This window comes from Oncorhynchus tshawytscha, linkage group LG10 (genome assembly GCF_018296145.1).
Source record: "Oncorhynchus tshawytscha isolate Ot180627B linkage group LG10, Otsh_v2.0, whole genome shotgun sequence".
Taxonomy (NCBI): Eukaryota; Metazoa; Chordata; class Actinopteri; order Salmoniformes; family Salmonidae; genus Oncorhynchus; species Oncorhynchus tshawytscha.
Window position 1 is genome coordinate 34285174 of NC_056438.1, and position 26110 is coordinate 34311283.

Sequence of the window (26110 nt, forward strand, 5' to 3'; positions counted from 1 at the left end):
CATGAGGGAACACAAGCATACATAGATTACAAACAATAGACAATCGAGCTAGGGGGTACAATATCACATTACAATTACACAAGGACCTTAAGGGACATGCATATACTTACAATTCTAACAGCTTTTTTGTTAGTAGAGCATTTAACCGTCTTAAAATACAGTTCAATTTCTTTTTGTATGGTACGAAAGTGTGGTTTTCTGTTTGTAAATTTACATTTGTGTATATGAAATTTGGCCAAAAGAATAATGAAATTAATTACATAAAAATGATTCCGCTTATTTCTATTGTATGTAAAGAATCCAAACAGTAGCGGTGTTTCACCGCGCAGTGCACACGGCGTAATGACGAGCCGGTGGAAGCGTTGCTGAGAGCCCATTGGCTTGGGAGAGTCCTCGAAGGAATATTTCGTTTCGCTGCAAGCGGGAGTTCCTTTTTTCTAGAACCGGGTTGAGTGTGGCACAATATCTACGTCAACACTAAAGGTCTTAGCAGGTAAGCGAAACATTTGAAGGATAATAAACTGTGGTCACATGTCAGTTCAGATTGTCTTCAAGATGTGTATATAGAATAGTTATATTAAATATGAAATAACATTTCAGTGCATGAAATTCATTATTTGTGATTAAAAAGTGTAGTATTTGCTTAGAAGTGTTTATCTACTAACTAGATTTTCGGTACTTCCTGGACACGTCGTCGTAGCAGCCAGACATCTCAGTTTACCTGAAGAGTAAATTCGTATTGAATTAGCAATGGAGACATTATACGGTGTACCTTTCGCAGTGTTGGAATGTCCTAATATAAAACTCAAAAAGCCATCATGGCTGCACATGCCGTCGGCTATGACAGTCTATGCGATCGTTATTGTATCGTACTTTCTCATCACTGGAGGTAAGTTGTCGAACACTGCAGCGTCGTTAGCTGTCAAGCCAGTTTATCTAGGTAGCTGTAACCGATGGTTTTGTAAAGCCTCGATACAGGATTTGTTAATGTTTATAAAGTTACATCCGGCTTCTAAACAGCTAACGTTAGGTACATGTATTGCCTACTAAAATATGATTCAACGTCTTCACCCATCACACGTATTTTATGCAGTCAGACCTATTCAATCGGCTAATCAGTGTTGGGCCGAGTACGGAGGAGTTGGCTATTGTGTAGCTAACTAATTAGCTAGCTAGTACTAGCTAGGTGTGTAACTGTTCACCAAACCCACGGTTCAGTACATATTGTGGTTTTGGGGTCACGCTCGTTTACGGTATAGCGGAAAAATGAATTCCATCAGTTACTGTAATACATTTGTTTATTTGGCAAAATAAGCTAAATTAAAAACAGTTTGACATAATTGGCATAGGGTGTGTTGTCAATTTAGTGCGCTCTGGGTGTAAATTCAGACCGTTGTCAGATCTTCCGTTCCTAAATTCAGAGTTCAGAGTGCACACTGAACCCTCTCCAGACCATTTTACTCGCCCTAGCAGAACTAGGAGTAAAAGTAGAGTGTTCATGTTATCCAGGGCGTTGGTGACTGTAACTATGCTGCTGGCAACAATTCAATTACATTTTTTTTTTACGACTTTTACTGACATTCACCATTTTGAACGGGTGTTGAGCGTAAGTAAATGTAACAGTATAACTTTAGACCGTCCCCTCGCCCATACCCGGGCGCCTCTGCACACATCAACAGTCACCCACGAAGCATCGTTACCCATCGCTCCACAAAAGCCGCGGCCCTTGCAGAGCAAGGGGAACTACTACTTCAAGGTCTCAGAGCAAGTGACGTCAATGATTGAAACGCTATTTAGCGCGCACCGCTAATTAAGCTAGCCGTTTCACATCCGTTACATAAACTATTAGTTATTCTGTGCTCTGCTACACTCAGACGAGAGTGCTCTGAAATCGGAGTAGATAGCCAGAGTGAATTTAAGAACGCACCCATAGAGTACCACCGCATGAGTCATAATACCAATAAAACCTAGGTCAAACAGGGAAATGGTTCCAATTGTTTTTTTCACCATTAATTTTAAACACTTAAAATTAGGTCTTTGTTTTGTCGGCTTACCCTGCCATGATGTGTTACTGACTTTTTTCTAAGCTTTCATTTTAGTTATTCGTTTGATCTGCTGGTGCTTGCTGTAATAAGTCCTATGTTCAGTATGTTCTAGAACATTTCATTGAACAGAAACGGTGCTGAACTGAAAGTCCAGTTGAAAAAAGGGGAGGGGTTGGAAAGCTGTCAGCTTGGCACTGCCTTTTAAATCTTTGCTTCAAGCCACACCTCGCCACACTCACCAAAAAGGAGCAAACATACCAGTCTGTTCAAGAACGTTTTGGGGAAATGTGTCGTTCAGAACAAACTGTTCCGCAACATAGCAAACATTCCGCATGCACACTGACTTTGGTCGCCAGCTGTACGGTGTAGAGGTCGACCGACTATGATTTTTCAACGCCGATACCGATTATTGGAGGACCAAAAAAAGCCGATACCGATTATTCGGGCACTTTTTCTTTTTTTTTTTCAATTTTATTTATTTGTAATAATGACAATTACAACAATACTGAATGAACACTTATTTTAACTTAATATAATATATCAATAAAAATCAATTTAGCCTCAAATAAATAATGAAACACATTCAATTTGGTTTAAATAATGCAAAAACAAAGTGTTGGAGAAGAAAGTAAAAGTGCAATATGTGCCATGTAAGAAAGCTAACGTTTAAGTTCCTTGCTCAGAACATGAGAACATATGAAAGCTGGTGGTTCCTTTTAACATGAGTCTTCAATATTCCCAGGTAAGAAGTTTTAGGTTGTAGTTATTATAGAAATTATAGGACTATTTCTCTCTCTACGATTTGTATTTCATATACATTTGACTATTTGGATGTTCTTAAAGGCGCATTAGTATTGCCAGTGTAACAGTATAGCTTCCATCCCTCTCCTCGCCGCTACCTGGGCTCGAACCAGGAACACATTGACAACAGCCACCCTCGAAGCATCGTTACCCATCGCTTCACAAAAGCCGCAGAGCAAGGCGAACAACTACTCCAAGTCTCAGAGCGAGTGACGTTTGAAACTCTATTAGCGTGCACCCCGCTAACTAGCTAGACATTTCACATCGGTTACACGAGCCTAATCTCGGGTGTTGATAGGCTTGAAGTCATAAACAGCTCAATGCTTGAAGCATTGCGAAGAGCTCCTGGCAAAACGCACAAAGTGCTGTTTGAATGAATGCTTACGAGCCTGCTGGTGCCTACCATCGCTCAGTCAGACTGCTCTATCAAATCATAGACTTAATTATAACATAACACACAGAAATACGAGCCTTAGGTCATTAATATGGTCGAATCCGGAAACTATCATCTCAAACAAAACGTTTATTCTTTCAGTGAAATACGGAACTGTTCCGTATTTTATCTAACGGGTCGCATCCATAAGTCTAAATATTGCTGTTACAACATTGGAGGTTGTACAATGTGTTATAATGACATACATTCTGGCAAATTAGGCGGCCCAAACGGTTGCATATACACTGACTGCAGGACACGCTAGATAAACTAGTAATATCATCAACCATGTGTAGTTAACTAGTTATTTTGATTGTTTTTTACAAGACTAATGCTAGCTAGCAACTTACCTTGGCTTACTGCATTCGTTTAACAGGCAGTCTCCTCGTGGAGTGCAAAGAGAGGCTGGTGGTTAGAGCGTTGGACTAGTTAACTGTGAGTTTGAATCCCCCGAGCTGACAAGGTACTAATCTGTCGTTCTGCCCCTTAATGAGGCAGTTAACCTACCGTTCCTAAGCGGTCATTGAAAATAACAATGTGCTCTTAACTGACTTGCCTAGTTAAATAAAGGTGTAAAAAAATATATATATATTTTTAAAAAATGGCCAAATATGTCTCCAAAAATTCCGATTGCTATGAAAACTTGAAATCGGCCATTCCGATTAATCGGTCGACCTCTAGTACGGTGTTTCCTCCGACTCATTGGTGCTGCTGGATTCCGGGTTAAGGGAGCAGTGTCAAGAAGCAGTGTGGCTTGTTTCGTGGGACGCATCGCTCTTGACCTTTCCAGATTCCGTACGGGAGTTGCAGCGACGGGGAAAACGTTCATGAACGCACCTCAGGATTAATACACATTCATCCAGTGCCAGATCTGACTGACCCTTGTGCCAATCTGTGTCACAAACATACATTTTGGAAGCTGATTCGCTGCTTCTCCCTCAACAGCGCCCCATAGTTATTTTTTTTATTTTGGGGGGGAGGGGTAGATTGTGAGTTCTATCAATGTAATTGTTTAAAATACTTGCACATGTCTCGGACATTCCATGCGAATTAATATGAATAGGTCTGTTTAATTTTGTTCTGGCTTGTCGTTCCAAATATATTAAAGAAAAGGTGTTCAGTGTTGGCAGGGCCATAATTAAATGGGTTAACTGGGATATGACTAAATCATTAATCAGGGGGATTTTTTTTCTTTACAAATAGAAAGGTATTTACCTTTCCATCTTCCTACCATGAAAAGGTAAATACCTGTATTTGTGATTCTTTAGTCATATACAGTTGAAGTTTGCATACACCTTAGCCAAATGCATTTAAACTCAGTTTTTCACAATTCCTGACATTTGATCAGAGTCAAAATACCCTGTCTTAGGTCAGTTAGGATCACCACTTTATTTAAAAAATGTGAAATGTCAGAATAATAGTAGTGATTTATTTCAGCTTTTATTTCTTTCATCACATTCCCAGTGGGTCAGAAGTTTACATACACTCAATTAGTATTTGGTAGCATTGCCTTTAAATTGTTTGACTTGGGTCAAATGTTTTGGGTAGCCTTCCACAATCTTACCACAATAAGTTGGGTGAATTTTGGCAAATTCCTCCTGACAGAGCTGGTGTAACTGAGTCAGGTTTGTAGGCCTCCTTGCTTGCACACGCCTTTTCAGTTCTGCCCACACATTTTCTTTAGGATTGAGGTCAGAGCTTTTAGATGGCCACTCCAATACCTTGACTTTGTTGTCCTTAAACTTCATAGGGCTGCAATCCCGTTAAAGGGATCAATATGACAACAGCCACTGAAAGTGCAGGGCGCCAAATTCAAAACAACAAATCTCATAATTAAAATTCCTCAAGCATTACAAGTATTTTATACCATTTTAAAGGTAATCTTGTTGTTAATCCCACCAAGTGTCCGATTTTCAAATGGGCTTCACAGCGAAAGCACCACAAACGATTATGTTAGGTCAGAGCCAAGCCACAGAAAAACATAGCCATTTTCCAGAGAGGAGTCACAAAAAGCACCAATAGAGAGAAAATGAATCACTAACCTTTGATCTTCATCAGATTACACTCATAGGACTTCATGTTACGCAATACATGCATGTTTTGTTCGGTAAAGTTCATATTTGTATAAAAAAATCTCAGTATACATTGGGCGCATTATGTTCAGTAGTTCCAAAAACATCCGGTGAATTTTCAGAGAGCCACAACAATTTACAGAAATACTCATCATAAATGTTGATGAAAATACAAGTGTTATACATGGAATTAAAGATATACTTCTCCTAAATGCAACCGCTGTCAGATTTTAAAAAAGCTTTACGGAAAAAGCAAACCATGCTATAATCTGAGAACAGCGCTCAGAGAACAAATACATATATCCGCCATGTTGGAGTCAAACGAATGCACTCCCAGGAATCCCAGGTCCACAATAAATGTTTGATAATGTCCATCATTTATGTCCAAATAGCTACTTTTGTTAGCGCGTTTGGTAAACAAATCAAAACTCACGAAGCGCTTTCATAGTTGCAGACGAAATGTCAGTTCCGTTACAGACCGTGTAGAAACTTGTCAAACGATGTATGGAATCAATCTTTAGGATGTTTTTTAACATACATCTTCAATAATATTCCAACCGGAGAATTCCTTTGTCTTCAGAAAAGGAACGGGAGATACCTCATGTGAAATGCGCGTGACTGCTGCCATACCTCTGACTCAATCTACTCTCATTCGGCTCCACTTCACAGTAGAAGCCTCAAACCAGTTTCTAAAGACTTTTGACATCTAGTGGAAGCCTTAGGAAGTGGGATATTGGTAATCTTGCACTAACTTCAATAGGGGCTGAGTTCAAAATTGACCAACCTCAGATTTCCCACTTCCTGGTTTCATATCGCGGGGGCTATTTGACGCTTATGCAGTACGCCACAGGATGCCGGTTAGATTTGGGTATGTCATTTTAGGTGAAAATGGGGGGGGGTCCAATCCTTGAGGTTGTGTTGTGAAAAGTGTTATGAAATGTAATGTGTCATTCTAATTGTATATTGCTGCCTTAATGTTGCTGGACCCCAGGAAGAGTAGCTGCTAATGGGGAGCCTTAATACATTTTTCAAAAATACCATTGTCATGGGTCTGCACAATCACACAAATGGTACTGAACTCATGACAGGACCATGTTTTGACATTGTATTGGCTATTGAGGGTTTTTTGCTATGTGACTTTGTGAAAATCATCTTTTGGCATTTTATATCTATTCCGTTTTCGGCATGATGAAAAAGTTCAGTGCAGTCGGGAGTCCTTGGGACATTGCTTCCCTACCTTAAGCCTTATCTTGACCATTTAAATTTAATTTTAATGAGGGGGGGGGTAGGAACGTCCCAAGGATTCCGGATAGCACAGATCACGAGAAATCGCAAGAATTTGCACATTCAGAAATAAAGATCAGGTCACAAATTAAAAGCCACTCGCTTAAAAAAAAGCATTCTGCTGACATCTGACTCCAGTGCCATGTTTCTTAACTTTATGTATGACATTTCAGATTTAGATATGATCATTTTTCAGTAGGTAGTGAACTACACTATAAATACAAAAGTATGTGGACACTTTCAAATTAGTTGATTCTGCTATTTCAGCCACAGGTATACAATCTCCATAGTCAAACATTGGCAGTAGAATGGCCTTACTGAAGAGCTTAGTGACTTTCAGCATGGCACCATCATAGGATGCCACCTTTCCAACAAGTCCATCAAATTTCTGCCCTGCTAGAGCTGGCCCGGCCAACTGTAAGTGCTGTTATTGTGAAGTGGAAACATCTAGGAGCAACAAAAGCTCAGCTTGTGTGGCCTCTCACTGAACAGGACTGCCAAGTGCTGTAGGGGGGACCAACTCCATGTTAATGCCTGTGATTTTTGAATGAGGTGTTTGACTACTTTTGCTCATGTAGTGTATGTTTTCAAAGTAACGTAGTTAAACCTTTAAGTGACATTGACGTTATTGTTCGCAGCTTGGTAAACACTATTTTCAGAGTAGCTTTCACAATACTGTGGCTAATAAAGATTTTGATTTATTTATTAGCCGATTGAGTAGGCTAACATGTAGCAAACTACGAAGCCAACTCGGCTGGTATGGGCTAGCTTTGCACCCTCCTTTACCCTTACACATGGCATTTACCATCCCAATTCATATTATTATGCCAGTGCGTAACTGTTGATTTTCCTTCTTGCTACTAGCTAGTTAGCTAACTGATTTCCTCATGTCTCTCCCATCTGCAGGCATCATCTACGATGTCATTGTGGAACCACCTAGTGTGGGTTCAATGACCGATGAACATGGGCACCAGCGGCCTGTCGCCTTTTTGGCATACAGGTAAGTACGCAACACCTTTCCTTGCCCATTCATGTACAGTAGACTAATCCTAGTGTTAATGCGCCTTGCTTGCGTTATGAGTTTTGGAAACATTTCAAAATTTCATATCAGTGCAATTTCTTTTTTTTTATACGAAATATACTCTTACTGTACCCAGTTTTGGCACAGTTGCAAGTGGCTGTGTTTTGAATAACACATGCTTCCAGCCAACGTACAATACTTCCTACCCAGTTGCACTCTAATGGAAATTGCTCTGTGCAACTGTGCTGAAACGATGTACAGAAAGTGTTTCGGTTATATTTGAAAAATGATTTCTTGCTTATATGAAAGTTCAGTTCCAAATGTTTCCAAAACCGCATTGCAAGCAAAGATTATTCAAGTTTCTAAATGTTTAAACAGCGTTGGGACTGTAGTACACATTTGGCCAGCTGTGGTCCATACGTTCGACTGAGAACCCTTCAACTGTAATCCCCTTTGGGATCTTGAAAGTTAACACTTTCCAATTGTATGCTGTTTCTGCATTGTCAATGCCTGGGGCTATTATTTACTCCATTCATTATCTGCGTTGTATTGCACAAATTTGAGAGGGGTAGTCACATAACCATCTTATTTTTTTCTCTTTCCTATGAAGAGTGAATGGCCAGTACATCATGGAAGGGTTGGCCTCCAGTTTCCTCTTCACCATGGGAGGCTTGGGCTTCATAATCCTGGATCGCTCGAATGCCCCAAACATCCCTAAACTCAACCGCTTCCTTCTGTTGTTCATCGGTTTTGTCAGTGTCCTGCTCAGCTTCTTCATGGCCAGGGTGTTCATGAGAATGAAACTGCCGTAAGTCTACTCTCGTGAAAATTTCCAATCGTTCCCCCAACCTAAAACACATGAAACTCTGGGGTGGGGAGAAGTTTGCTACTTTTAGGATGGACAGCGCAACAAAACCCTTCCCCACCCTACTGCTCCCATTTTAAAACCATCAAGTTGCTGTGTTTTTACACATTTGTTTTTCTGGTTTAAAGGGGACCTAATCATCAACACAAGTAACACTCTTGATAGTAACAGATACATCATATTTTATTGGTCACATACACATGGTTAGCAGATATTATTGTGAGCGTAGCGAAATGCTTGTGCTTCTAGTTCCGACAGTACAGTAATATCTAACAATTCCACAACAAATGCCTAATACACACATCTTAAGTAAAGAAATCGAATAAGAATATATAAATATATGGATGAGTAATGTCAGAGCGGCATAGGCTAAGATGCAATAGATAGAATAGAATACAGTATAAATATATGAGATGAGTAATGCAAGATATGTAAACATTAAAGTGACTAGTGATCCATTTATTAAAGTGGCTAATGATTTCAAGTCTGTATGTAGGCAGCAGCCTCTCTGTGCTAGTGATGGCTATTTAACAGTCTGATGGCCTTGAGATGGAAGCTGTTTTTTCAGTCTCTCGGTCCCAGCTTTGATTCACCTGTACTGACCTTGCCTTCTGGATGGTAGCGGGGTGAACAGGCAGTGGCTCGGGTGGATGTTGTCCTTGATGATCTTTTTGGCCATTGTGTGCTGTAGGGGTCCTGGAGGGCAGGTAGTTTGCCCCCGGTGATGCGTTGTGCAGCTAGCACCACCCTCTGAGGAGCCCTGTGGTTGTGGACGGTGCAGTTACTGTACCAGGTGGTGATACAGCCCGACAGGATGCTCTCAATGGTGCATCTGTAAAAGCTTGAGGGTTTTAGGTGACACGGCAAATTTATTCAGCCTCCTGAGGTTAGTGAACCTAGACTGATCTCGGAGTGACCCCCGAGCGAGAAATAAAGTCATAATAAAATAATTCCATTCCCCCCCCAGCTGTGTCTATTGACAGTTGTCAGTGACATGAACATTCTATTGAAATGGTTACTTGCATAGTGGATTCTTTTGTTGAGACATGCAGCTAGCTAGCTAAACAATGAACCATAATCCCAACTCATAACGTTACTACCCTGCATGAATCTGCAGGTAGCTAACCAACCAGGTTCGATGTTAGCTAGCTAACATTAGGCTATAACTAGCAATGCAAATAGCTCTGAGGTAATAATAATATTACGACACAGATCATACGCATAACGTTAGCTAGATAACAGTACAATTTAACTTCAAATTTAAAGTGACTTTCTGAGAAAATTAGAAATGTGTAATATCTGAAAATGTAGCTAGCTAGACTATTTTACCCATATACATGGATGGACGCTTCTCCCTCTGTCACGGATGCCATGAGTTAGGGTTAGTGGTTATAGCATTGGGCCAGTAACTGAATTGAATCCCTGAGCTGACAAGGTAAAAATGTCTTTCTGCCCCTGACCAAGGCAGTTAACCCACTGTTCCTAGGCCGTCATTGTAAATAAGAATTTGTTCTGAATTGACTTGCCTAGTTAAATAAAGGTTAAATAAAAAATGGGTTAGGGTTAGTTTGAAGATGTGTAAAACACATGTCTCCGGATTACAACAGCCTTTTGTTCTCTTTTTGACTGAAATTCGCTATCAAACGCCAGAATTTTCTCCATCTCCTTAGCTCATTTCAAAACTCGGTCCTCCGGAAAGTGGAGACCAACACTTATGCAGTTCTACTGCATGATATATCTTTTTTAAAAGCTGCGTTAGAAAGAATTACCGACACATACTGACCAGCTCATGTTATAGACATAAGTGTGCCACATGGCAGACCAATCCGAACTCGTCTCTCGACCTGTCCCGCCCACTCATTATCTCAGCCAATCATGGCTGGAAGGTTGCTCTCTTTCTGTGGCTAAACCAACTAGGCTCGTAATTTAACAATTGTATTAGTATTTAGATGGCATACAAGTTTGTTAAAGGCACATGAAAATGTTTACATGTTCCAGAAGGCATTTCTGTCATGCTTTTTGATCAAATAATATAAAATTGCATTCAAAATGCTCTCCTGTGAAGTAGTGATGCGTGGCATACACCTAGTTTCCTGATGAGTCACATAAGGTCCTACAGTTGACAGTGCATGTCAGAGCAAAAACCAGGAATTGTCCTTAGTGCCGAGACGACAGGATTGTGTGGAGGCACAGATCTGGGGAAGGGTAGCAAAGTATTTCTGCAGTATTGAAGGTCCCCAAGAACACAGTGGCCTCCATTCTTAAATGGAAGACATTTGGAACCACATCTTCCTAGAGCTGGTCGCCTGGCCAAACGGAGCAATCGGGAGAAGAGCCTTAGTCAGGGAGGTGACCAAGAACCCGATGGTCACTCTGACAGAACTCCAGAGTTCCTTTGTGGAGATGGGAGAACCTTCCAGAAGTACAACCATTTCTGCAGCATCAGGCCTTAATGGTAGAATGGCTGAAGCCACTCCTCCGTAAAAGGCACAAGACGGCCCGCTTGGAGTTTTCCAAAAGGCACGTAAAGACTCTGACCATGGAAAACTAGATTCTCTAGTCTGATTAAACCAAGATTGAACTATTTGGTCTGAATGACAAGCATCATGTCTGGAGGAAACCTGCCACCATCTCTACGGTGAAGAATGGTGGTGGAAGCTTCATGCTGTGGGGATGTTTGTCAGCAGCAGGGATTGGGAGATTAGTCTGGATCGAGAGAGAAATCAACGGAGCAAAGAGATCCTTGATGAAATCCTGCTCCAGAGCGCTGAGGCCCTCAGACTGGCACGAATGTTCACTTTCCAACAGGACAACGACCCTAAGCACACAGCCAAGACCACGCAGAAGTGGCTTCGGGACATGTCTCAATGTCCTTGAGTGGCCCAGCTAGAGCCCGGACTTGAACCCCATCAAACATCTCTGGAGAGACCTGAAAATAGCTGTTTAGTGACACTCTCCATCCAACCTGACAGAGCTTGAGAGGATCTGCTGAGAAGAATGGGAGAATCTCCCCAAATACAGGTGTGCCAAGCTTGTAGCATCATGCACTGTATGCTCAAGTGTGCTGCCCCCTCATTGCTGGCTCAGTAACCCATATCTTAAATCTAACATTGTCAGGAAATATACCTAAAGTATGGAAAACCGCTAACATGCTGCTACTCCATGAGGGCAGGGATAGTAGTGATCTTGATAATTATTGTCCCATCTCTAGGCCTCTGTCTAGCTAAAATTCTTGAATCTATGGTAAATAAGAAACTTTGCTGGGTTCTGACACCTGCTCATTGTTTCATGATTCTCTTAGTGACAGAACTCAGGCCATCGTGATTGATGGGGTTAAGTCCGAATTTCTTGAAGTACATAAGTGTTCTGCGGGAGTCTGTTTTGGGACCCGTTTTTGTCACTATTTATATAAATGCTATTGGTCAATCTGTTAAAGAATTGACATTTCATCAAAATGCGTATGATCCTAATATGTACGCAATTGCTCTGACTGCTGACCTGGATTTTACCAAGCTACAGTCTGATTGTGCATCTGTACAGGAAGCCATTACTGATTTTTAAAACGTGTGCTTAATACTGGCAACTAAATACATGCTGTTTTCAAGTTCTCGTAAGATTGCCTTGGCTGGATTACATCTTCACTCATCGGATGGTTCTGTAATCGAACAAGGTCATACATACAAATACCCTGCATACATATATTAGCACCTGCTAGACAAGAGAATGTTGTCCTTATGCAGCAAATGCATCAGATGCATATCAACCCGCAAGGTACAGCAAACATAAGCACCAACGCTTGATAACTAGTGCATCAATATAAGATTATATTTGGTGTTTGACAGATGGAAATGATATATGTATATAGCAGAGATTTGTCGTCTGTCTCCAGTTTCTTTTTCTGGTCACTGCCAATGGCAACAGTGGGATGCATGGTGCTGAGGATGCAAACACTTTCTTTTGCATCTGTACACCATAAGTGTTGCTTTACCACTTTCCGTCACTGTGGAGTACAGCTCTGCTGGTATGGTTTGCGCAGAGGGGCAGCTCCCGCCTTTGTTTCTTCACTATTCCAAGCAGGCTAGTCTTCTTTGCAATCAACTTGTCTGCCATGGCCACATTTCTGCCTTTGCCAATGTAAGGCTCCACGAGTCTCAACAACCGTCTCAAACAGTCGCTCACCCACTGGCCTGGTTTTGATTTTGAAAGCCATTGAGCAAGTTCTTGGTTTTGACATCGGAGGCCAACTAAAAATCAATTCCAAATCTGTCTGGTTTGTGACCATGTATTGGGTAAAATGGCACCGAGCTTTTGTTGGGAACATTTACTCATCAGTTTTATGATGTCTCCTGGCTTGTAAAGCAGTGCAATTCTTCACAACACTTTTCTAGGTGTCTGAGACGGCGGCAAACTTGTCTGTCTGCACGCCTATTGGTCTCATCTCCTTGTTATCAATCAACGCAGGTGTCGCATGATCTCTCTGAAGCGGTTGCGTGGCATGGTCTCTCTGGAAAAAGTCCACCCCATACCTATCAGACTAATGACTCCACATCCATGCTCTTTCCGCCTTATGCTACGTGGACATACAAGAGTGCAATAAATGCATTCAGTTCATTCATACACATGTTCCTCGTTTTGTTTCCTTTTCGGTGCATATGAGTGATGTTGCAGCACAGAGACTGTACTATCTGCATGTCACAAACAAAGAAAACTGAGTACTCTGGCAATTTGTCTCTGCATGAGGTGTAGGACCTGCTCTCTTTGTGAATATTCTGGTGAGGCCGCCTTCCTGTTGGTCTCTTTTCTACCCAAACCGTGCCATCCCTCCCAGACTCCTGTCTCACGTGGCACTTGGGATCACCGTCTGTTGGCTCTGTTCTGTGGCGAGGCTCAGGCATCGGAGGCCGAGGCTCGAAGTAAACAGAATCAGATGACTCTTCATCAGCAACTTTGATTTCAAGCACAATATCCGATTCTCCATCCGACTCCAACTCATTTAAATTCTGCAGCATTTGCAACGCTGTCAGTGCGTCCCTTAGTTTGGTTCGGCTTGCCATTGTGAATGTTGTACTCAGTGTCTGGGAAGATTATATACAATTTCCAGCATTTCATAATAAAATAATTAGACCACCCACAATTCTTCAGTATACTATTGTTCTAAATTCAATCATCTTCACCCGTATCATTCAGATCAATCAAATTATTTCACCCTCATCATTCAGTTAATTTAAGTCACGTGCACCATTATCAGTTTCTATCGCCCATTCATCCATTGACGACAGAATAACATTTTCATTTTATTGTTACTCGTTTTTAATTAGTAGCCAGAGCGGTCATAGCATGTGTTCGTTTCCCTTACAATACATTTAATTAGTAAAACAGTTGTAGTAAATAAAACAGTCCAGGAACGGCTTCTTTTTACAAATTTAAAATGCGAGTATGGTATCAACCCGCAAGGCACGCAGTCAAATTATTAACATGAGCGCTAACACTGATAAATGGGCATAACATAAACTCATTACACTTGTCTTTATTAATTAAATCAACTTCTTCACCCAGTTAGGCCTAATTTTGAAATTCAATTGGGAAGTGAGGTGCAGTATCGCCCATTTCATCCATTTGCCATTCATTCAGTGGGCTGGCATCAATTGCTTCACTGGATTGAGTCAAGGATATGTTTTGCATTATTCTGAAGGCCTACTGCAACATGTACCATGTTTTAATTTCCTTACAATAAATTTGATTAGTAATACAGTTATAGCTTTATTTTTACAAAGTAAAATATAAAAGAATGGTCAAACCCCCCCCCAAAGCGTGTGGTCAAATTATTTGCTGCTGGCAAATAGGCATAACACTAACTCATTACACTTGTCTTTCAAAATCAAATCAACCTCTTCACCATCTATCAGTTAGGCTTAAATTAAATTGTGAATTAAGGTGCACAATTTATCATCCATACAGTGAGAAGAGAGACTCATTAGCGCCTGGCTGGGTACCAACGTCCAACAGCACATTGTCTTGGCGGGTTAAGTTAGGAATAGGTTTGAAAAAAAGGTTAAAAGGCTCCCTCTGACAAATGAGCAGAGGGAAATAAATGTCGCAAAGGTCATGGAAGGAGCAGGACATTTTTTTAAATGTATTTTTTAGTTGTTTTTTTTGTATTTATTAAACATCAGTGACTGTTTGATGCCGTTTTATCATAGCGCCCTTCATTTTTCACAGGAGACAGTTTTACTACTTATCACTATGTTCTTTACCAAAAGGTTGGCTGGACCTCTTTTAATGTCATGTAGACATTAAAAGGGGCGGCAGGGTAGCCTAGTGGTTAGAGCGGGGGACTTGTAACCGGAAGGTTGCAAGTTCAAACCCCCGAGCTGACAAGGTACAAATCTGTCGTTCTGCCCCTGAACAGGCAGTTATCCCACTGTCCCTAGGCCTTCATTGAAAATAAGAATTTGTTCTTAACTGACTTGCCTAGTTAAATAAAGTTTTTTTTAAAATACTGTTATTTAACTTATTTTGCTCCTTTGCACCCCAGTATCTCTACTTGCACATGTCTATCACTTCAGTGTTTAATTGCTATATTGTAATTATTTCACACTGTATATATAGACTTTTTTATTTTGTATTATTGACTGTGTTTGTTCCATGTGTAACCCGGTTGTTTGCGTCGTACTGCTTTGCTTTATCTTGGCCAGGTCGCAATTGTAAATGAGAACTTGTTCTCAACTAGCCTACCTGGTTAAATAAAGGTGAAATAAATAACAGTAAAAAAAAAATACCCTTTACTCAGTACTTTGTTGAAGCACCATTGGCAGCGTTTTACAGCCTCGGATCTTCTAGGGTATGACACTACAAGCTTGGCTCACCTGTAGTTGGAGTTTCTCCCATTTCTCTGCAGATCCTTTCAAGCTCTCAGGTTGAGAGCGTTGCTGCACAGCTTTTTTCAGGTCTCTCCAGAGATGTTCGAACGGGTTCAAGTCCGGGCTCTGGTTGGCCCACTCAAGGACATTCAGACTTGTCCTGGAGTCACTCCTGCGTTGTCTTGGCTATGTCCTTAGGGTTGTTGTCCTGTTGGAAGGTTAACCTTCACCCAAGTCTGAGGTCCTGAGGATATCTTTCCCTCAATCCTGACTAGTCTCCCAGTGCCTTCCACTGAAAAACATCCCCACAGCTTGTTGCTGCCACATGCTTCACCGTAGGGATGGTGCCAGGTTTCAGGCCAAAGAGTTCAATCTTGGTTTCATCAGACCAGAGAATCTTGTTTATCATGGTGTGAGAGTCCTTTAGGCCAGGCAGTCAACTCTAGGAAGATTCTTGGTGGTTCCGAACTTCCATTTTAAGGATGATTGAGGCCACTGTGTTCTTGGACCTTCAATGCTGCAGACATTTTGTGGTACCCTTCCCCAGATCTGTGCCTCGACACAATCCTGTCTCTAGGCTCTACGGACAATTCCTTCGACCTCATTGCTTGGTTTTTGCTCTGACGTGCACTGTCAATAGTGGGACTTTATATATACACGTGTGCCTTTCAAAATCATGTCCAATCAATTGAATTTACCACAGGTGGACTCAAAGTTGTAGAAACATCAAGGATGATCAATTGAAACTGGATGCACCCGAACAAAATTTTTTTTTTTAGTACATTACTAACAATGTCTAAATCTGTTTGCTTTGTCATTATGGGGTATTGTGTGTAGATTGAGTAAAAACATTTATTTAATCAATTTTAAAATTAGGCTGTAACGTAATAAAATGTAGGGAAGGGGTCTGAATACTTCAACATTTCAACCAATCAATTGGTCGAGAGAACAGACTTTCGGTTGACCAATTTCTTTTTGGCGGGGACAGCCCTAGTCTGTTTGGTTTATTTTATTTATTTATATTTGTTTTTGTATTGTGCAGGGCAATTTTTTAAAATATGACTTCCCTGTTTGAATAAAAGTAAATACAATATATACTTAAAAAAAAAAAATCTTTATCAGAAATGGTGGTAGACGGTGGAAAAAGTACCCAATTGTCATACTTGAGTAAAAGTAAAGATGCCTTAATAAAAAATTACATAAGTAAAAGTGAGTCATCCAGTAAAATACTATTTGAGTACAAGTCTAAACGTATTTGGTTTTAAATTCACTTAAATATCAAAAGTGAATGGAATTGATAAAATATTCTTGTATATCAAAGTAAGTGTAAATCATTGTTTAGTCCTTATTAAGCAAATCAGACTGCACAATCTTGATATTTTTAAAATTTATTTGCGGCTTGCCAGAGGCACTTTCCAACACTCGCATAATTTACAAACGAAGCATTTTTGTTTAGTGAGTCCGTCAGATCAGAGACGCTAGAGATGACCACGGATGTTCTCTTGATAAGTGTGTGAATTGGACACTTTTCCTGTCCTGCTAAGCATTCAAAATGTAATGAACTCTTTGCTGTCAGGGAAAATGTATGGAGTAAAAAGTACACTATTTCCTTGAGGAATGTAGTCAAGAAAAAGCACAAGTATTTTTACTTAAGTACTTTACACCACTAGTAGTAGACCCCCCTAAAAAAAAAAAAAAAAAAAAAATGCAGCCTTGCTCATACCCAACTATTTTAAATACTGTAGGTTACTAAAATCATTCCAAAATGCAACAATTATGCACTTTAGCCAGGCTTTGGGACCATGCGGATCAATCTCAACTATCCTATCGAGTTGCTTGTATTGTGGCAATTAGGTCGGCTTTAGAGCGCATCTTTTTAGAGCATTGGTTGAGGTGGAAGATGGCTAGGTAACTTGTGTTTGTCTTCACTTGAAATTAAACTCAAGTTTTTAATCCCGGTGATGAACTCGTTCGTAGAAGCGAATTTCTGTATGACGTATTTGTAGAATGTTAGGTCCCATATCGACTGACATGACTCTTCCAGTCATAACAGTTGCTGACCCCTGGTTTAACCCCACCAAAACCCCAAATATAAGCTTGTTTTACACTATTGTTTGTTCAATTTTAAACACTGTATAGCTTCAAAACATATTTAAAACTATCATGTTGATATCATGGATGGTTAGTCCTTGCATTCATAGCTCTGTCTGAATGGAAGTGTGGTTACATTTTTACAACCCCATCCCGAAGCTGTTTACCCGAAAAGGTGACGAGGTGACCTCTATGTTGTGGTTTGAACTGCAGATTGCCACCATAACTGCATCATTCTTCAACTGGTCATTCAGTACAGAACCGTTTCCATTCAATTAAATGTTGAACACTGTTCTGTTGTACTGAACACACCCTTGTCTTTGTGAAAGTTTTGTAAAGTCTTGCAGGACAACCCTCATTTGAAATTTGTTGTCATCACATTTTTTTTTCGCATACACATATTTAGCAGATGTTATTGCGGGCATAGTGAAATGCTTGTTCTTAGCTCCAACAGTGCAGTAATATCTTACTGTCATTAAATAAGAATTTGTTCTTTAAGACTTTCCTAGTTTAAATAAAGGTTAAATAAAAAAAAGTATTAAAATATACAGTATATAAATGTGTGATGGGATGTATGGACAGTATGTGGACAGAATATTTAGAATATCTGTAGGATAGAAGTGTAAATATACAGTGGGGCAAAAAAAGTATTTAGTCAGCCACCAATTGTGCAAGTTCTCCCACTTAAAAAGATGACATTGTAGGATTTTTAATGAATTTATTTGCAAATTATGGTGGAAAATAAGTATTTGGTCACCGACAAGCAAGATTTCTGGCTCTCACAGACCTGTAACTTCTTGAAGAGGCTCCTCTGTCCTCCACTCATTACCTGTATTAATGGCACCTGTTTGAACTTGTTATCAGTATAAAAGACACCTATCCACAACCTCAAACAGTCACACTCCAAACTCCACTATGGTCAAGACCAAATAGCTATCAAAGGACACCAGAAACAAAATTGTAGACCTGCACCAGGCTGGGAAGACTAAATCTGCAATAGGTAAGCAGCTTGGTTTGAAGAAATCAACTGTGGGAGCAATTATTAGGAAATGGTAGACATACAAGACCACTGATAATCTCCCTCGATCTGGGACTCCACGCGAGTGTCAAAATGATCATAAGACCGGTGAGCAAAAATCCCAGAACCACACGAGGGAACCTAGTGAATGACCTGCAGAGAGCTGGGACCAAAGTAACAAAGCCTACCATCAGTAACACACTACGCCCCCAGGGACTCAAATCCTGCAGTGCCAGACGTGTCCCCCTGCTTAAGCCAGTACATATCCAGGCCCGTCTGAAGTTTGCTAGAGAGCATTTGCATGATCCAGAAGCAGATTGGGAGAATGTCATATGGTCAGATGAAACCAAAATAGAACTTTTTGGTAAAACTCAACTCGTCATGTTTGGAGGACAAAGAATGCTGAGTTTCATCCAAAGAACACCATACCTACTGTGAAGCATGCGGGTGGAAACATCATGCGTTGGGGCTGTTTTTCTGCAAAGGGACAAGGACGACTGATCCGTGTAAAGGAAAGAATGAATGGGGCCATGTATCGTGAGATTTTGAGTGAAAACATCCTTCCATCAGCAAGGGCATTGAAGATGAAACGTGGCTTGGTCTTTCAGCATGACAATGATCCCAAACACACCGCCCGGGCAACGAAGGAGTGGCTTCGTAAGAAGCATTTCAAGGTCCTGGAGTGGCCTAGTCAGTCTCCAGATCTCAACCCTATAGAAAATCTTTGGAGGGAGTTGAAAGTCCGCGTTGTCCAGCAACAGCCCCAAAACATCACTGCTCTAGAGGAGATCTGCATGGAGTAATGGGCCAAAATACCAGCAACAGTGTGTGTGAACCTTGTGAAGACTTACAGAAAACATTTGACCTCTGTCATTGCCAACAAAGGGTATATAACAAAGTATTGAGAAACTTTTGTTATTGACCAAATACTTATTTTCCACCATAATTTGCAAATAAATTCATAAAAAATCCTACAATGTGATTTTCTGGATTTTTTTTTCTCATTTTGTCTGTTAGTTGAAGTGTACCTATGATAAATTACAGGCCTCATCTTTTTAAGTGGGAGAACTTGCACAATTGGTGGCTGACTAAACTTTTCTGCCCCACTATATACAATAGTTGAATAGGATGGCATTGACTAGAATACAGAATTTACATATGAAATTAGGAAAACTGTATGTAAACAATATTAAAAATGACCAGTGTTCCATTATTAAAGTGGCCACTGATTCTATGTCTGTGCATATGTCAGCAGTCTCTAAGGTGCAGGGTTGAGTAGCCGGGTGGTAGCCTGCTAGTGACAGTGACTAAGTTCAGGGCGGGGTACTGGGTGGAGGCTGGCTAGTGATGGCTATTTAACAGTCTGATGGCCTTGAGATTGAAAAACAGCTTCGGTCTCTCGATCCCAGCTTTGATGCACCTGTACTGACCTTGCCTTCTGGATGATAGCGGGGTGAACAGGCCGTGGCTCGGGTGGTTGTCTTTTGGTCTTCCTGTGACAGCTGGTGCTGTAGGTGTCCTGGAGGGCAGGCAGTGTGCCCCCGGTGATGCGTTGGGCAGACTGCACCACCCTCTGTAGAGCCCATGCGGTTGCTAGTGGTGCAGTTGCTGTACCAGGCGGTGATTCAGCCCGACAAGATGCTCTCAATGGTGCATCTGTAAGAGTTTGCGTCTTAGGGGCCAAGCCAAATTTATTCAGCCTCCTGAGGTTGAAGACACGCTGTTGCACTGCCTTCACCACTTTGTCTGTGTGGCTGGACCATTTTTCAGATTGTCAGTAATGTGTATGAAACTTTTCACCTTCTCCACTGCGGCCCTGTAGATGTGGTGAAACTTCCACGTCCGGTTGTGAACAAAACATACGCTAATTCAAACAAAAACACTGTTTATTTTTCATTGGACATCAATGCACGTGTGATAGAGCAGCAGAGAATGCACTACGATTTTTTTTTGTACCTTGATGCTTCTCTCCACTGTCTTAAACAAAACAAAGACAGCAAATGCTCCTGGGTGCAGCCAGTGATGCTGTTTCCCCTAATGCAGATCTCAGCTTTAAAGGGATAGTGCAAGATTTTTTTTTAAGCACATTTTCTACTTAGTCAGACTCATGGATACCATTTCTTTATCTCTGCGTGCAGCTTGAACTAGTGTTTAGCGCAATGATTGGAAGTGTTCAGGATCAGCTAGCATGCTAATTGATCCCAAAGACATCCAGTCGTTGCGCTAAAGCAATACCATTGTAATATAATTTGGGCTGAACTAAAACTATCAAATACATAAGTATGCAGAATATAGGCCTATCATAAACTTGTTGATTTAGGTTGCATTTTGAGTGAAACATCCCCCGTCAAGGCACTCAGTGGTGTTGTCCTCAAAATTAGAGCTGTCATTTACATGTGAGTTGCATTAAATATGTGCATCACATTCTGCTAAGGCCTATGATGTCAGTCAGCTATTTACCTGAACTGCAGACAAATGTGTCAAGTGTTGTGTTCAGGGTCTACCTTTTCTATTTTCACTGTACCTATGTTGGAAGCCTACTCTAATCTGTCTCTACCTTTCCTTTATATTTCTCCTCAGTGGGTACCTCATGGGTTGAAGATTGACACAACACATTACGAAGACAGAATGGTGAAGGACTGCCAAAGATTTCAGCTTCAATTGATTTAAGCTAGCCTAAAATGTTATGATAATAGATATTTAAATTGCAAATAAAGAACTGACAGTAACATCTGTCCCTGGCAATAAGCCTTTGACCATGTTTGAGTGATGTATTAAATGTCACAATGTGCATCTCAATAGTCGAGGCTTCCTATCCTCGTCTCCTTTCCTTCCACTAAATGGTGCGATGGAATTCCCTTACAGGCTGTATTGCTAACCTGTCTTCAGTTCAGTAATGCAGATGGCGAGAATGTGGAGACAAAGCCGCAATAGACCATTGAGATGCACCCATTGGAAGGAGGGACACTTTCCTGATTATACATCTGAATGAGCAGTAAATTTGTGGGTTGTTGGGGTTATTGATAAGTAATGTTTTGTAGACCATTCTATCTTCCTAAATGCCTTCCAACATGTCACTTGTGTGTCTATTCGGAACTTAAATAAATGTTATTTCCAGAAAGCTTGTCATTCTCTAATACCATTTTTTTAATAATATACTAGTAATATCCTTACTAAATTGGATTCTTCGGTACTTTTGTAATCTTTTTAACCAGTAGTTCTGAAGGTAGTGCTCACAAGCCAAAAGTGGACCACTACGTCATTGCATCTTGCTAGCTGTCAGTGATATGGTGAGGGGCTGAAGCTACTTGGTGAACTCAAATTTCTACTGGGCTGGCCCACATAGGGAAAATGGTGCAGCACAGCTTCCAGAAAAACTTATAAACTAGGAATTGTGGCAGTTTTTTTATTTATCCATTATTTTACCAGGTAAGTTGACTGAGAACACATTCTCATCAACAACCTAGGGAATAGTTACAGGGGAGAGGGGGATTAATGAGCCAATTGTAAACTGGGGATTATTAGGTGACCATGATGGTTTAAGGGCCAGATTAGGTATTTAGCCAGGACACAGGGGTTAACACCCCTACTCTTACTATAAGTGCCATGGGATCTTTAATGACCAGAGTCGGGACACCCGTTTAACGATCCCCCAAGCAAAGAGGCACCGAGTTTGAAGGTAGGCCTTGAAATACATCCACAGGTACACCTCAAATTGACTCAAATGATGTCAATTAGCCTATCAGAAGCTTCTAAAGCCATGACATAATTTTGGGGAATTTTCCAAGCTGTTTAAAGGCACAGTCAACTTAGTGTATATGTAAACCTCTGACCCACTGGAATTGTGATACAGTGAATTAATCTGTCTGTAAACAATTGATGGAAAAATGACTTGTGTCATGCACAAAGTAGATGTCCTAACCGTCTTGCCAAAACGATAGTTTGTTAACAAGAAATTTGTGGAGTGGTTGAAACATGTAGGTTGGAGTCATTAAAACAAAAAAATGTGATCATATTACTCCAGTGCTAGCCTCCCTACACTGGCTTCCTGTCAAGGCAAGGGCTGATTTAAAGGTTTTACTGATAACCTACAAAGCATTACATGGGCTTGTTTCTACCTATCTCTCTGATTTGGTCCTGCCGTACATACCTACACGTACTCTACGGTCACAAGACGCAGGCCTCCTAATTGTCCCTAGAATTTCTAAGCAAACAGCTGGAGGCAGGGCTTTCTCCTATAGAGCTCCATTTTTAGGGAATGGTCTGCCTACCCATGTAAGAGAAGCAAACTCGGTCTCAACCTTTAAGTCTTTACTGAAGACTCATCTCTTCAGTGGGTCATATGATTGAGTGTAGTCTGGCCCAGGAGTGGGAAGGTGAACGGGAAGGCTCTGGAGCAATGAACCGCCCTTGCTGTCTCTGCCTGGCCGGTTCCCCTGTTTCCACTGGGATTCTCTGCCTCTAACCCTATTACAGGGGCTGAGTCACTGTCTTACTGGGGCTCTTTCATACCGTCCCTGGGAGGGGTGCTTCACTTGAATGGGTTGAGTTACCGATGTGATCTTCCTGTCTGGGTTGGCGCCCTCCGCCCCCGTGGCGGAGATCTTTGTGGGCTATACTCGGCCTTGTCTCAGGATGGTAAGTTGGTGGTTGAAGATATCCCTCTAGTGGTGTGGGGGCTGTGCTTTGGCAAAGTGGGTGGGGTTATATCCTTTCTGTTTGTCCCTGTCTGGGGGTGTCCTCGGATGGGGCCACAGTGTCTCCTGACCCCTCCTGTCTCAGCCTCCAGTATTTATGCTGCAGTAGTTTGTGTCGGGGGGGCAAGAGTCAGTTTGTTATATCTGGAGTACTTCTCCTGTCCTATTCGGTGTCCTGTGTGAATTTAAGTGTGCTCTCTCTAATTCTCTCTTTATTTCTCTCTCTCGGAGGACCTGAGCCCTAGGACCATGCCTCAGGACTACCTGACATGATGACTCCTTGCTGTCCCCAGTCCACCTGGAGCTCCTGCTCCAGTTTCAACTGTTCTGCCTTATTATTATTGGACCATGCTGGTCATTTATGAACATTTGAACATCTTGGCCATGTTCTGTTATAATCTCCACCCGGCACAGCCAGAAGAGGACTGGCCACCCCACATATGCTCTCTCTAATTCTCTCTTTCTTTCTCTCGGAGTACCTGAGCCCTAGGACCATGCCCCAAGACTACCTGACATGATGACTCCTTGCTGTCCCCAGTCCATCTGACCGTGCTGCTGCTCCAGTTTCAACTGTTCTGCCTTATTATTATCCGACCATGCTGGTCATTTATGAACATTTGAACATCTTGGCCATGTTCTGTTATAATCTCCACCCGGCACAGCCAGAAGAGGACTGGCCACCCCACATAGCCTGGTTCCTCTCTAGGTTTCTTCCTAGGTTTTGGCCTTTCTAGGGAGTTTTTCCTAGCCACCGTGCTTCTACACCTGCATTGCTTGCTGTTTGGAGTTTTAGGCTGGGTTTCTGTACAGCACTTTGAGATATCAGCTGATGTACGAAGGGCTATATAAATACATTTGATTAAAACTAGTTTATGTAAACTTCCGACTTCAACTGTAAGCATGTACAGTGGGGCAAAAAGTATTTAGTCAGCCACCAATTGTGCAAGTTCTCCCACTAAAAAGATGAGAGAGGCCTGTAATTTTCATCATAGGTACACTTCAACTATGACAGACAAAATGAAAAAAAAATCCTGAAAATCACATTGTAGGATTTTTAATGAATTTATTTGGAAATTATTAATAAGTATTATGATTTACATTAAAGAACATATCCGATGTAAACAAATTGAGTGGTCATGTGATAATGAACTAGAATGTATTGGCCTGAAGGTAACACTGTCTCCCCAAATGTTTTTTACCCTTTTTGGAATGTATAAGCCACCTTCCACCAAAAGTGTGTTTTTTGATCAGTTTAATAACATGCTTAGGGAATGTGATTTTGGGAAAGAGGTCATCTTAATGGGAGCTTTTAATATTAATTGTGAAGACAAGTCTTGTAGGAAAACTGTCAAACGGATCACTAATACCTTTGACCTTACACAGCTAGTTAAAGGGCCAACCAGGGTGACTTGTTGCTCTAAAACACAGATTGATTTGGTGTTCAGTAATAAACCAGAGAGTGACTAAATCATTCAATATGGTTACTGGGCTATCTGATCATAATCTGACACTCATAGCCAGAAAGCTGTCTAAGAGCAGGTTTAACCTCTCTACTGTTAGAAAGCCGGATCAACTAAGAATAACTAAGAGTGAATTAAACTATTTTGAAAACGCAATTAAGGGAATTAACTGGAATGATCTCTTGTCCTATACAGATGTGGAAGCTGATAGTCAGGTTTTTCTATCCACAATCCAGACTACAATAAGTGGTTTCCTAAAGAAAATCAAATCCAAACCTGGCCAAAAGAGCACTCTTACTTAGCTAAATGGAGAAATCTGGAAATTGATGAAAGAACGAGATTATGCTCTGAAAATAGCCCTAAGATCCAAATTAGAGCATGACAGACGTAGGTTTACCATGTTGAGAAATAAGGTGATGAAAGAAATCAGACAGGCCAAGGCAAACTTTTTTTATTGACATAATTGGTGAAGCAAAGGGAAATTCTAAATTGATCTGGGAGAATCTAAAGAAGTTAACAGGGAAAGACCATAGTAACACTGCAAAAAGACTAGAAATCATGGTGAATAACAATCTAACACAGGATGCAGTCAAAATAGCAATAGCCTTCAATTCCTACTTTATTGACTCTGTCAGGGTACTGACACAGAACCCCTCCACTGGTTTCTTGGGCTCAGTGCTAGTGAATGACACTCAACCTGTCTTCATCATAAGGGAGGTTTCTGAGTCAACGGGGAACAAGGTGATTAGCTCACTAAAAGAACTCTAAAGCCAAAGATGTTTGGGCTGGACATACCTTTCTTAAAAACTACAAAGTGTCACTCATTGGCCCCATTACTAAGGTCACCAACACATCTATTGGTATCGGGGCGTTTCCAAGGGTATGGAAGTCGGCCATCTTTAAATCGGGCGAACCTGCTGATGTGGGTAACTACAGGCCCATTAGTATACTACCTGTGGTGTCAAAGGTTGTTGAAAAGTGTGTAACAGAACAACTGATTGCCCACCTCAACAACAGCCCCTTCACATTACACTCCATGCAGTTTGGCTTCAGAGCGAAACACTCCACAGAAACGGCCAACTGCTTTCTTCTGGAAAATGTGAAGTACAAGATGGACAAAGGGGGTGTTTTTGGGGCTATGTTTCTGGACCTCAGGAAGGCTTTTGATACTGTTAACCATGAGATTCTCATCACAAAATTGTCCAAGTTCAACTTTTCCCCTGATGCCTTGAGATGGATGAAATCATACCTTGAAGGCAGAACTCAGTGTGTCATAATGAGCTGTCGCCCACTCTTAGCTACGATGTGGGCGTGCCCCAAGTGTCAATACTGGGGCCCCTCCTGTTCAGCCTGTACATTAATGATCTACCTTCTGTCTGTACTAGGTCTGATGTTCAAATGTATGCAGATGATACAGTGATACAGCATGCAAAGAGCAAATAACAAGCTGCACAAGAACTCAC

The 26110-nt window shown here is 41.1% G+C and overlaps 1 protein-coding gene across 1 annotated transcript; it reads left to right on the plus strand.

Annotated features, from left to right (window-relative positions):
* The first annotated feature begins 678 nt into the window (after window positions 1–678).
* Window positions 679–21614, plus strand: LOC112260123 (oligosaccharyltransferase complex subunit ostc). The gene is made up of 4 exons (XM_024434983.2): window positions 679–889; window positions 7542–7635; window positions 8267–8464; window positions 21071–21614. Exons 1-4 carry the CDS (start codon window positions 751–753, stop codon window positions 21087–21089), a joined length of 450 nt encoding a protein of 149 aa, XP_024290751.1. The 5' UTR covers window positions 679–750; the 3' UTR covers window positions 21090–21614.
* Window positions 21615–26110: the final 4496 nt, after the last annotated feature.

Bases quoted from the DNA above. Each gene is read 5' to 3' on its own strand.
- LOC112260123 (XM_024434983.2), top strand. From the start codon at position 751: ATGGAGACATTATACGGTGTACCTTTCGCAGTGTTGGAATGTCCTAAT. The intron at 890-7,541 runs GTAAGTTGTCGA...TCCCATCTGCAG, and splicing joins GTACTTTCTCATCACTGGAG to GCATCATCTACGATGTCATT. The intron at 7,636-8,266 runs GTAAGTACGCAA...TTTCCTATGAAG, and splicing joins GTCGCCTTTTTGGCATACAG to AGTGAATGGCCAGTACATCA.